The sequence below is a fragment of the Saimiri boliviensis genome, chromosome 6, assembly GCF_048565385.1.
Source record: "Saimiri boliviensis isolate mSaiBol1 chromosome 6, mSaiBol1.pri, whole genome shotgun sequence".
In the NCBI taxonomy this organism is placed as follows: Eukaryota; Metazoa; Chordata; class Mammalia; order Primates; family Cebidae; genus Saimiri; species Saimiri boliviensis.
The window spans coordinates 80,973,195-80,986,687 of record NC_133454.1 but is presented as its reverse complement, the minus strand read 5'-3'; the positions used below and the strand labels follow the sequence as shown (position 1 = coordinate 80,986,687).

Below are 13,493 nucleotides of genomic sequence, written 5' to 3'. Positions count from 1 at the left end.
TGTAGGGTTTCTGCTGAGAGATCTGCAGTGAGTCTGATAGGCTTCCCTTTGTGGGTAACCTGACCTTTCTCTCTGGCTACCCTTAGCATTTTCTCCTTCATTTCAACCCTGGTGAATCTGACGATTACGTGTCTTGGGGTTGGTCTTCTTGAGGAATATCATTGTGGTGGTCTCTCTATTTCCTGGACTTGAATATTGGCCTGCCTTGCTAGGTTGGGGAAGTTTTCCTGGATAATATCCTGAAGAGTATTTTCCAGCTTGGATTTATTCTCTCCATCACATTCAGGTACACCTATCAAACGTAGATTAGGTCTTTTCACATAGTCTCATAATTCTTGGAGACTTTGTTCATTCCTTTTTACCCTTTTTTCTCTAATCTCACTTTCTCATTTTATTTCATTGAGTTGATCTTCGACCTCTGATATCCTTTCTTCTGCTTGGTCAATTTGCCTGTTGAAACTTGTGTATGCTTTGCAAAGTTCTCATGTTGTGTTTTTCAGCTCCATCAATTCACTTATATTCCTCTGTAAGTTGTTTATTCTCATTAGCATTTCATAAAATTTTCTTTCAATGTTCTTAGTTTCTTTGCATTGGGTTAAAAACATGTTGTTTTAGCTCACAGAAGTTTCTTATTACCCACCTTCTGAAGCCTGATTCTATCAGTTCATGACACTCATTCTCCATCTAGCCTTGTACCCTTGCTGGTGAGGACTTGTGATCCCTTGTAGGAGGAGAGGTGTTCTGATTTCGGGTGTTTTCATCCTTTTTGTGCCACTTTCTTCACATCTTTGTGGATTTATCTGCCTGTCATCTTTGTAGTCGTTGACTTTCAGATTGGGTCTCTGAGTGGACGTCCAGTTTGTTGATGATGAAGTTATTTCTTTCTGTTTCTTAGTTTTCCTTCCAACAGTCTGACCCCTCTGCTGTAGGACTGCTGAGGTCCACTCCAGGCCCTGCTTGCCTGGGGATCACCTGCAGGGGCTGCAGAACAGTAAGGGTTGTTGCCAGCTTCTTCTTCTGCTATCTTTGTCCCAGAAGGATACCCGCCAGATGTCAGTCTGAGCTCTCATTTATGAGGTGATTCTTTGGATATATAGGGGTCAGGGAGCTGCTTGAGGAGACAGTCTGTTCTTTATAGGAGCTCAAGTGCTGAGCTGCGAGCTCCATTGTTCATTCAGAGCTACTGGGCAGGTACATTTAAGTCTGCTACAGCAGAACTCATAAACCCTCTTCTTTTTTTCCCCCAGGTGCTCTGTCCCAGGGAGTTAGGGCTTTATTTATGAGTTCCTGTTGTGCTGCTGCCTTTTTTTCAGGGCTGCCCTGCCCAGCGAGGAGGCAGCCTAGTCACTGTCTGCCTGCAGAGGCTTTGCTGCGCTGCTGTGGGCTCTGCCCAGCTGCTGTGTGAACTTCCCTGCAGTCCTGTTTACACAGGTGTAGTTACAAGTGCCTCAGCAATGGTGGCCTACCTCTATATAGGTGGACTCTCTCTGTAATGGTGGGCTCCTAGGCAATGGTGGGCTGCCTCAGCAATGGCAAACTATCTCTGTAGTGGTGGGCTGCCTCAGTAGTGGCGGGCACCCCTCCCCAACAGAGCTGGATTATGCTGGGCTCAGCTGTGCTTGCTGTGAAACTCAATCCAGAGCATTTCAGATTGCTGTTTTTTGTGGGGGTGGGTCCAGCCGAGACTGATCACCTGGCTCCCTGCCTCACAGCCTTTTTTTTTTTTTTTTTTAGTTGAATGATCGACTATCTCCCAGGTGTTCCAGTTACCTGTTGAATAAGTGCTGGGATCTGTGTGATTTCCCGTGTGGTGACCCACTGCGCAGGCTGAAACAGCAGCACTGAGATTCGTGGCGCTTGTTTGCCAGGGAATCTCCTGGCCTGGTTCACTGTTTCAGTCCCCTTTTTAATCAGATGAATGGGTGCCTCTGTCTCCCAGGAGCTCCAATCACCAGCTGAAACGGCGCCCAGACCCATGTATTTTGTTTGATGAACCGCTGTGCCGGGCGCCGGCAAAACAGCCAGGCTGGCCAAAACAGCCGTGCGGGTGAAAACAGCCATGCTGGCGATCCATGGGCTTCCTCTGCCTGGGAATCTCCTGGTCTGCGGGCAATAAAAATCCGTCTGGAAATGTGGCGTCCACTCACTCTCTGCACTTTCACTGAGAGCTGCAATCCTGAGCTGCTCCTAGTTGGCCATCTTGGATCCCTCCAGGGTGGTTGTTTGAGGGGGTGTTCTTTGCTCCAGAGAACCCAAGGCAGTGGCAGATGTGCAATGCGGTAGAAAGAGTATGGACATGAGGTCAGATAAGGGTTGGGGTCCAGGACCAGTTCTGCCCATATTGCATGTGTGACTGGGGCAAGTGATCTGATCTTTCTAACCTGAGTAAGATTTATAATCTGTAAAACTGGGATGTAACTTCCATGTCACTGAATTATTGTGAGGGTTCTGATGGCCTCTATGCCATGGTGCCTAGCCCAGTACCCCACACATGATGGAGATGGTAGGTGTTACTATACCTCAACCAAGAGCAAACTCTCCACGGATGAAGAAAGGGGACATTGGAGGCTAACAGTTGGGCTGAAAAACTGGGGTCATCCCCACTCCAGAGTTCCTGGGCAGAGGTGGCTCCCTTCATCCCAGCAGCTCTTTGTGAATCCATGAGTACCTGGTGCCTAATGTCTCCTTGCCTATGTTCCAGAGCTCAGGAACTTGTTCTTCTCTTTGTCTGCTCATGGGTAAGTGATGACCAAGTGAGTTGTTTCATTAATCCAGCCTGTAGTCTCACTCTTTCCTGATGGTCCAACTGAAAGAAGTGAACGGACCTTGCTAGGTCCACCTGCCTGTAAATCTCAGCTCTGCCACTTGTTAGCTTATGTCCTGGGAAAGAATACATAATTTCTCTTTATCTCAAGAATCTGTAACTTAAAACAAAACTTAGTTCATAGGAAATGCCATTTACTGTGGGTTGTATTATTATTATTATTATTATTATTATTATTGAGACAGAGTCTCACTTTGTCGCCAGGCACCAGGCTGGAGTGAAGTGGCATGATCTCGGCTCACTGCGACCTCCGCCTCCCGGGTTCAAGCAGTTCTGCCTCAGCCTCCCAAGTAGCTGGGACTATAGGTGCACACCACCACACTCAGCTAATTTTTGTATTTTTAGTAGAGACGGGGTTTCACCATGTTGGCCAGGATGGTCTTGATCTCTTGACCTCGTGATCCACCTGCCTCGGCCTCCCAAAGTGCTGGGATTACAGGCTTGAGCCACCGTGCCCAGCCGGATTGTATTATTTTTATGTATAAATGTATTATATATATATATATGTGTGTGTGTGTGTGTGTGTGTGTGTGTGTGTGTGTATGTTTATGCATTTACTTCTGTATGTATATATATAGATATATATGCACATGGAATTAGTATGTGTCCATGTCTGCTAAACACTTTCAGTATGTCAGTTGATTTAATCTTAAAACCACTTTGCCAGCTTATCTTCCTTTGGCTGAAACATGTAAAGATGTCTGTAGGTCCCACCAACAATAGTGCAGGCTGTAAGTCTAGATTCTAGGTGACTAGAATCTAGACATGATTATAGGTGTTACTACGTCACAACCAGGAGCAACTGCCCCCATGATGAAGGCTGGGAAGAAGAGGGCTACCGCTTAGCAGTGCTGCTTTCTCTACCAGCACTGCCTCTTTATATTCCACAGCCTCCACAGGGCATGGCCAAAAGGACTTTCACAGCTGACCACTGGAACCTGCTGGCAGTTATCCCTGATTCTCAGGTCACCCAGAGCTGGTGCCCGTTCTCTGGGTGAGGTGAGCACCCAGCCAGCTTCCCACCTGGCTTTTAGAAAATATCTTATTTCCATTTCTGTTTTGGTAATTGCAAAAGAGAGGCAGACCACCCATCTCCTGCCTGGACACATCAGCTGAGTATGGGGGTGCAAGCAAACAGGGAAGGAGCCAACGAATGTTGTAAGCACACAGATGTTAGTGCCGCAGTGTTAGCCTTCTCTTTGCACCAAGTGATGGTGAACTCTGGGCTGCTCCTGCAGCTCCCATGGTAAAAAAAAAAAAAAAAAAAGCAGCTGCTTGATTTGTTATTCATCATTCCACATGACATGTTCTTCGCTTCATGTCCAAACTCCGCAATTAGAGTTGTAAACAGTGAGTTTTGCATGACTTTTGTTCAACTCCTGCAGGCTGGGGAGAAGCAGTCATTAGCAGCTCCATGGTGGGCCAGTGTTCAGACTCACTAACCAGAGATGGGCTGAGTCTCTTGCCCTCCACCCACCATTCTTTGGAGAGTCTTGCTTCCCAGGCATCTCTGGCCTTGAGGACAGGTCACCAAATCCAGTGACAGAGGAACTAATTTTAGATCCCGCCTTGGCCCTGTGCTCTCTGACAAGTCACGTGACCTCGCTGAGCCTTCCTGATCAATAAAATGGGGGCGAGTGCTGTTAAACAAGCCTGCATGTGCCTAGCACCAAATCAGGCACAGAACTGGGCTCAGTAATGTTGGTATCTTGTTCAAACTGGAGCAATCTCTCAACAAACATTCGTGATTATTAAAGGTAGTTTGCATTTGTTGTTTACTGTTTCTAGGCATCTTTCTAAGTGCTTCATGCATGTAAGCTCAGGAAATACCCTCAACAGCCCTTGGAAGTAGATACTGCTATTACCTGATCTTTACAGGTGAGAAAACTGGGGCTTAAGGTAGGTATGTAACTTGCTCAAGGTCACACAATTACCGAGTGGTAGAACCTGGTTTGGAACCCAGGTTGCCTAACTGCAGAGCCCATGCTCAGAGCCGTGACTCAGTACTGCCTCCCTAGTTTAGTAAAGCAGGTGGATCCTGCTCTCAGGAAGTTCTCTAGACAGAGACAGGACAATAAGCCATCACAGGGTGTTGTGATGCCAGCTTTGCACACAGGCAGCATGCAGTGCACACTTGCTAATGAGCGAAGGTTGCAGTGGAATATGGGATGGACTTCCTGATAGTCAACAACCCAGCATACTCTTCTCCTTAGGATCTAAAGGAAAATGGAATCTAATTTGCAGCTTTCTCCCTGACAGTACTGATGGCAGGTTTCTAGGGTCTGGTTGGAGGAGATTTGAAAATACCACTCAGTCAGCACTATCCTTCCCCACCCACCCTGGGCTTGGACACAGGCCACAGGCCATGGGCTAATCAGCTCCCCTTGGCTCAGGAGGGCTGACTATGCATGCCTCCTGCCTTTCGGGTTCTCCCCTTTTTCTGAGAAATTGGGGCACCCATCTCCCCATGGGGAGATATCTCAGCATTCCAGGGCCTGAGCATCAAAGCCAAAGCCCCCACTTCCCTTCTCCACTTTCTTATCCCTCAAGCCTCAGCCCAAAGCCGGCTTCCTTACGGCAGTCTTTCCTGACCATCCCATCTACAGTGCCCTTGCTTGTTATTCTTAGATCTCCGTACCTTGTCTGATTTTGTCCCAGGTCTTAGATTTGGTGATTATTTGTGAATTGTTACACTTGATGGTCTTTCTCCACCACTAGATGGTGAGTTCCTCCAGGGCAAGACCTTTGTTTTATTTTCCAGTGGCCCCCTTTCTACTGCACCGTCTGGCATGGAGAAGCCACTCAGTGCACCTCTGGTTCCTAAATGAATGTTAAGAAAGTTGTTGCTTTTTTATGTAAATGAAGGCTGAGCCAGTTTTCCTCACCGAGCCCTCCTAGCAGCTTCCACAGACACACACCCTTTGTAAATTTCCAGTCTTAATCTGAAGCCTGGTTATTCGTCTGTAAAATGGGGTTAAGGCCATCTACCTTGTAGAGGCTTTGTGAGGATTAAGGGTAGGGATACAATTGGCCCTTGAACAACATGGGTTTGAGCTACGTGGGTCCACTTAGATACAGATTTTCTTCTGCCTCTGCCACCCCTGCCACAGCAAGACAGCCCCTCCTCTTCCTCCTCCTCAGCCTGCTGAACACAAAGATGACAAGGATGGAGAACTTCATGATGGTCCAGTTCTGCTTAGTAAATAGTAACTGCATCTTCTCTCCCTTGTGATTTCTCACTACTGTTTTTCCCTAGCTTATTTTTTTGTAAGAATTTAGTATGTAATACACCTGAAACACAAAATATGTTCTAGCAGTTTATGTTATCAGTAAGCCTTCTGGTCAACAGTAGGCTGTTAACAGTTATGTTTGGGGGAGTCAAAAGTTATAGATTTCCAACTGCATGGGGAGTCAGCACCCCTAACCCCTGCATTGTTCAGGGATCAGCAGTAAATAGGATGCTTGGCACCATGGCTGGCACACATGAAACCCTCCATCAACCAGGTAATCATTGTTATTGCTAGCAGTAGTATTGGTTATTATTAGTCTAGATAAGAGCTGGCAGAATCTGTATCTTTTTATCACATTCAGTATCTTTTTCTGGAGACCTGGGAGCGGAGCTTGAGAGCTGTCCCCTCCGCTACTGGGACAGAAGCCAGAACCTGGTTATCTTTCTTGATGATGTGCCAGTTGCTATGGGCACGGGTTGGGAAGGAGCAGAGGACACCTTCCTTTGTCAGTGTCTCTCCTGCCACCAAGTCATGCCAGCACATGCAGCTGGCCTGCCTTTCCATTTGACTCAACCCCCAGGCAGGAGGCATGTAAACTCCTCAGATCCAAGGACTGGCAGGCCTGCTTTCACTAACACTTCCCCTTGCAGCTTTCTGCAACTCACTCCCCAACTCAAGATGGTCTTGCAGAACCACACCCGGGAGAGTTCAGGGTATGAACAGTGAACTGTAAGCCAGTGACAGCGTATAAGTTGCCAGAGTTCCATCTCCCTAATGCCATGGGTACAGGGTCCTCCCTGAAAGCACTTCCTCTTTCATTTGAAGCAGGAAGCGGGGAGGTTTCCCTGTGATGTCCTTTGCACCGAGTATAGGCCTTCAAGAAGTTGAGTACTTGAGTTGCTGCTCCTCCATCCTGTTTCTTAGTAAGATGTCACCAACTTTTTGGATGGGACAGTCTTTATTGCATAGGACTGTCCTGTTCAATGTAGGATGCTTGCCATTCTTGGACTCTGACACCAGCAGTGTCCGTATGAGACCAAAACATTCCCACACACCTCCAAAAGGCTCCTGGAGGAGGTGGTACCACCCCTGGCTGAGAATCTGATGAAGGAGAGTAAATAAAGAAGCTCTGGGATTTGGGAATAGCTGGTGGCACTGAGCGTGGGTATCTGAATAATGTTTATATCAGGGCAGCTTAAGGATATGCTAGTCTATTTCAAGACAGTTCCTAAGGAGATGTGTTCAGAATATATCACGAGCATAAATGGATTCTTATATTTGATTTTCCCAAGTAACCCAGTTGTCACCACATTGCCTTTGTCCCAGATGCCTTTTCTGAAATCGGTTTGTTGCTCTGCATTAGCCCTGCCAGGGTAGAGCTTTGGTGGAGTCCTTGAGGTTAGCACTGTCTTAATATACTAGGATAAGCAGAGTTGGGCCCTCTAAATCAATCACCAGAACAGCTTTAGTTTTTTCTTGCTCAAAAATGCACTATTAAATGCAGAAACATGTGTAGGAGTAGAGGTTGGCTTGGGTGAAGGACACGTTTTCAGAGAAAAATTTAATAACATTTTTTTCTGCAGGAAAATGTACTTGTTGGTCTTGCTTCTTATACAACTGGGCTACAGAATAGATTTACATCTCTGCAGCATCTTTAGCATTTTTGAAATTTGCTGGGTTGTTCAAAAGTCACCTAATCATATTTTCCTGGGGCCTTCCAGGAGTTTAACAAATATCTGTTAAACAAATAATTAAATTAATGGGAAATTAACTAAAGCTTTTAAAGTGGTGATTAAAGCACTTAAAATGGAATGAGCGAGTGTTCACCTTCTCACCTCCTCTGAGGGTTTCTAGGGTGGCAAGGTTCACCCTGGCACCTGTCCTTGGGACCTGAGGATAGCTGAATACAAGGGAGCATCTCTTCCCTCGTGATGCATGCCTTGACTGTGGAATGTCTGGGAGGACATGCCAGAGGGACAACCTCTATCTGAGGAAGCAAATGAGGAAGTGGAGCTGCTTCTGGTCCTTGAAGGAAGAAAAGCACCAGCAAAAGCAGAGAACGCTTCAAAAGTGGGGGCCACATGTGGAAACGGGTAGCGTCAGAACCTTTCCTTCTTTCCTCTTAAAGAAGCAGGGCATTGTGGTGGTTGAGAGGTGGGCTTTAGGGCCAGATGACTTGAGTTCAGATCCCAGTTCTGCCAGTTTTCCTATTGGATAGCAAATTGTTGCTATCCAATAATTTACTTCTGTTTCATTCTTTTTTCTCAGCTATAGATAGACATGCCCTCATCTTTTTCCCAGGGTTATTTTGAAAATTAAATAAGTATGTATAAAGCATTTAGCATCCCTGACATATAGTGTGAACTCATTAAATGGGAAATATTACCACTATAATATTTTTTTGCATCAAGAGGGGATAAAAAGAAATGGCAATTTGCTGAACCCCTACCCTGTGTGCCATATGCTTTACAAACACCTGTAAAAATAAGGTACCTGTATCAGAACATTTTACCGTATAACAAACTACCCCAAAATTTAGTAGGTTGAGACACATCCATTTTTTCCTGAGAGCAGGAAATTTGGGCTATTCTAAACTGGCCCTGTCTTCTGCTAGTGTCAGCTGGGCTTACTTGGGCATCTGTGGTCAACTGCTGGTCTTGCTGGTTGACTCTGCTTCTGGAGACTGGCTGACAGTCGGCTAGAGTGAGGGTCTTCTGGGCCATGTGTGTATTATCATCCCATAGGCTAGGCCAGGCTCCCTCACATGGTGGCAGGCACAGGGCAGCAAGAGAAGGCCAGCGCCAATGCATGAGTGCTCAGCAGGTCTATGTTTGTGTCACATCGGGGATGCAAATTGCATTGGCCCAAAGTAAGACACAACATAGCCCAGACTCAAGAAAGGGAGAAATGAAGTGAAGGGAAGAGCTTCACAGTCACATGTAGAGTCGTTTGTATGCAAGAATGGGAAATCTCTGTAGCCATTTGTATAACATATCACAATGCCCCTCATGTTCACCTTGTATTATTTTATTCATTTGTTCACTCACTCAAAAATACTGAGTGCCCATCTTGTGGTATGGCGAGAAAAGGGGTCCCGAATAAGAATGCTCTTAGTTTTCTAACACCTTCTCTGTCATAGTGCAGTCCACCTGGCATTGTTATCTGAGGTCTGTAACATTCAATAAAGACATGAGCTGGAGGAAAGCAGGTTATATTGTCTCCAGGACAAGGAAGATGGAGATGGAGATGTTGTTAAAGCAAGTGAAACTGAGAGATTTATATCTGCAGATTAAAATCAGGCACTATTTTTTTATTTTTTATTTTTTATTTTTTTTTTGAGACGGAGTTTCGCTCTTGTTACCCAGGCTGGAGTGCAATGGCGCGATCTCAGCTCACCGCAACCTCCGCCTCCTGGGTTCAGGCAATTCTCCTGCCTCAGCCTCCTGAGTAGCCGGGATTATAGGCACGCGCCACCATGCCCAGCTAATTTTTTGTATTTTTAGTAGAGACGGGGTTTCACCATGTTGACCAGGTTGGTCTCGATCTCTCGACCTCGTGATCCACCCGCCTCGGCCTCCCAAAGTGCTGGGATTACAGGCTTGAGCCACCGCGCCCGGTGAAATCAGGCACTATTATTTTATCCACGTGAACTCCATTTTTTTCCTGGGCTGACATCTCCCTACTGGATCTTAACCTACATATTTTATTATTATGTTCTTTCCTACATCTTCCTGATCACCAAGATTGCTGGTGAGTCCAGATCCCATATTGACCGCATGTTATCTGCGCACACACACACATTCCACCACTCTCACTGGAAATATTCAAAGCTCTACTTAATGCTGTGCAAAACTATTGTATGCCAAAAGGGTATTGAGCCTCTTTATTTCTCAGGAGGACCAGGTAAGGGCTAGACATGGCATTGACCCTGTCCTGGGGAGAGATCCCATTCTATCCAAATCATTAATCCACTGGGCTATATGGAGAGTGACGTCCGAGGTCCAAAACTGGGCAGAGAGCAGCTTAGAGGAGTCTTGGGGCAAGGAATATTAGGCAGGCACCAGGGAATGCACCTGCATGAACTTCTGGAGTCCAAATGCCCCTGGAATAATTTATTAACTGATTCAACTAACATGTTTTGAGTGTATATCATGTATCAAGCAGGAGACTTGATAATAGAGATACATGGGTGAGCAAGACGAACATGGTGCCTGCCCTCAGGGAACTTGGAATATAAAGGGGGTGACTGCTGTTACAGTAGCAAACCTGACAGCTAACACCAAGCACAAATCCTTCCATGTAATTCTGCCAACATCCTCAGAGGTTGGCAACATTTTTATCCTGTTTCTACTGGTGAGTAAATTGAGGGGATGGATGGCTGTGTAACTTGTCTCTAGACACACAGCTAATGGGTAGTGGGAGCAGGGACTTGAGTCTAGGCAGTTTGGATCCAGAGTCAGTCTTTTTTGAATCAACCTCCTCCCCTACCCACATTGGATCAAGTATCATTGGCATCTATGTTCAACGTTTCTTGTACTTTTCCTTAAGGGCATGTATCGCATTTAGAAGTTCCATTTTGGTGTGATTATTTGGGGAGGGAGCTGTCTGTCAGTTCAGGCTTCCTTGTGCTCTAGTAATATATGACCTCAAAATCTCAGTGACTTACTGGGCCCAACTGCATGTCTGTCTCTTCCTTGACCTTATGTCTCTTTCGAAGAATCTTGTCGAAAGCAGCTGACACTAAAAAGGCACACTCTCCATCTAAGCATGAGCCCACTTGCCATGTTAACAACAGTCTGCCAAGATACTGCAGGCCAGCTAAGATATTTATATCTTACCAAGATATTTCAGCACCTGTCTCATGGTTGCATAGATGAGGTCACCATCTTTCCAGCCTCCAGCGGTGGTTTACTCATCACCCATCCCTGGGCTTAAAGTCAGTGCCCATATTTTAAGGATTGGCAATACCCCTCCTCTAGTATCAGTTTATTAGTCGTCCTAGGCTGATGTCCCCACACCTCAATGTCTTACAACAAAAAGTGTTTGCTTTTTACTCATGCTACACGGTCATCACAGTTCAGCTTCAGCTCTGTCATCTCACCTTTTTCTAGCACCAAAGGAGCAGCCCCTTTCCAGGATGCTGCAGCTCCAGTGGCAGAGAGCAAAAAGGCTGTCAGTATATCACATGATTGCTCTTGAAGCTTCTGATTAAAAGTGACATCTGTCACTCCTGCTCACTTTCCATTGGCCAAAGCTAGACATGTGGCCATGTTGACATTAATGATGTGGGGACATATAATAGCTCAGTAGGGAGGGGAATACAGGAAGAAGCATCATAGGACAGGGCAGAGACTATTTTGAACAACCAATCAATCTGGTATAGTTAAGAAGTATGCATTGACTGTCACAAGCTGATACAGAGTGGGCAGACTGTTGCCTGTGAAAAGAGTGTCAGGGGAAGTATTCCTCAGTGCATACCATGCACCCTCTTTGCTGTTTGTGAGTAGGCACAGCTTATAACAGGCAGACAGACACAGCTATGAGGGCTTTGAGCAATGCCTTCCAAAACAGGGTCCAGTAATCAGACATCAGGTGTCTGGATTCCTTGAACACACAGAACTTACTAATAATGAACAAGCTAACCGTATTTGTTCATTTGAGGCAAGGGGGTCATTATCAACAACAACAAATAAAACATTTGGGTAGCTTAAGGTAAAGACAAAGGGTGCGTGTTATTAGAGAAAACCTGGGGCGTTTCCTTTTCATAGACTCAGAGGAGAGGTTGACGGGGAAAGGCAGGAACTAGGACAGCTCCAGGGGCCTCGGCAGTAAAAGTTCATGGACTTCCCTAGAGAGTTGCCCTAAATGCGTCTTAGCTTCATGGCTACTTTGTCTCTGTGTCTTTCCATTTCAGGTTTTACATTCCGGGGAGAAGTCTTGGCTCTTGGTAACAGCTCCGTTCTCACTGATGGGCAGGGTGGCAGAGTCCCAGAGCACAGACCATTTGGGCCAAGCCCTAGGCAGAGCTGTCTTCAGAGGAAATGGGTCACTGTCAGCCAGGCAGCCCCTCCAAGGGGTGTGTGCTGGATTACCAGAGGCAGGTACTTCCTGAGGGTCAAAGCGAGGGTGAAATGTGCTTTTTACCAAAGGTGTCCCTTACCTCCAGGATGTCCTCATGGCCTGCAGAGAAGGATTGGCAAGAGAAGTTTGCGCGATGGTGTCCCATGAACAGTTCCAGGTCAGAAGGGTGCAGCTATTCCTCAGAGCCCCAGGTCTGCCGCACTGAAAGGTGGCCTGTCAGATGTGGAGTCCCCAAAAGGCTCAGGAGCACCAAGTCTGGTGTGTATAATGAGGCCTCGCGCTGACTGAGGTGGTGCTAGGGCCCAAGCACGGTGACAGGTTGGGCTCAGCCTGTCTGGTATCAGTGCCGAGGACCTGGGCCCAAGGGCCACAGGTGGAGCTAGGCACAGGCCAGCATTATGTTGAGTCGGGTTTCTCTCGAAGCAGACCCAGAACAAGGGTTTGCGGCCGGTAATGTATCTGGAAGGCAGTCCTGGAAGCACTAGCAAGGCAGTGGAAACATGAGCCAAGAGAGAAAGAAAGAGCAATGAAGGGCGTGTGAATGCTCAGGCTAGCGGTGACGCCAGTGCCGCTGGGCATTTCTGGAGGCCTGTAGGGAACGTGTCTCTGAATTATCCCAAGAAGTAAGAAGGATGGGTTATGTGTCCACCAGCTTCCAGCCATCATTGGTTGGGGCTGCTCCTGGAGCTAGGTACAGGCAAGGCACGCTCTTGCCACAAGAAGAGGCCCCACGCAGAGGGCAGCAGGGGCCGACAGAGGAGGCTGTTCACAGGGCCAGGGCTGGGGAACGCCTGAGCGCATAGGTGAGGCACTGACAGCATCTGCTACAGCCACAAATAGGGCTGACACCAGGTTATGCTGTCAGATGAATGGAGTGGGTTTTCCAGGAGTCACTGGAGCTTTGTCCTATATCCAGAAGAGGCCGAACCCCAAGGGGGATTGTCCCCACACCCTTGCTATGGTCCACATCTGATGATGCTCTCCTCAAGGGTTGCTGATGGGCGAGGTGGGTCTTGAAGGGCAGGACTGAGGACTGTCGGTCTGTCTGCCTTTTAAGGCTGAGTGCAATGATTATATCTCAAAAAGCATTTGAGATACCCGGGTGCAACGTCGCTCCCCATGCCCTTTGTGGCTCTTTGCCGTCTCTGATTTTGTTCTGACAGCAGCACGCATCCTGCGCCTATGCTGTCCCTGAGCCCCAATTCTTCAACCACTGGGGCCCAGCCTACCACCCTGGCCGTTGCTATTGATTGGGTCTCCTCTGTGATCTGTCCCATGACAGCGTGTTTCTGCCTGACGTGGCTTTTGTTTGCGGCTCCCATCTGTGTCAAGGCATGTTGCTGGAGAGAGCCACTGAG

General features: G+C 47.1%; 1 protein-coding gene across 2 annotated transcripts in view; it reads left to right on the top strand.

Annotated features, from left to right (window-relative positions):
• GALNT18 (polypeptide N-acetylgalactosaminyltransferase 18) overlaps positions 1-13,493 on the top strand; it is a 367,520-nt gene that overhangs the window by 316,250 nt on the left and 37,777 nt on the right. The window contains exon 10 of one of the 2 annotated variants that reach the window (XM_074401094.1): positions 1,735-2,131. The exons of the other annotated variant lie outside the window; for it this stretch is intronic. Within the exon in view, the coding sequence (XP_074257195.1) occupies positions 1,735-1,845 (111 nt within the window). The 3' untranslated portion in view covers positions 1,846-2,131. Of the gene's footprint in view, positions 1-1,734; positions 2,132-13,493 lie in introns of those variants that run through there. 2 annotated transcript variants of the gene reach the window in all.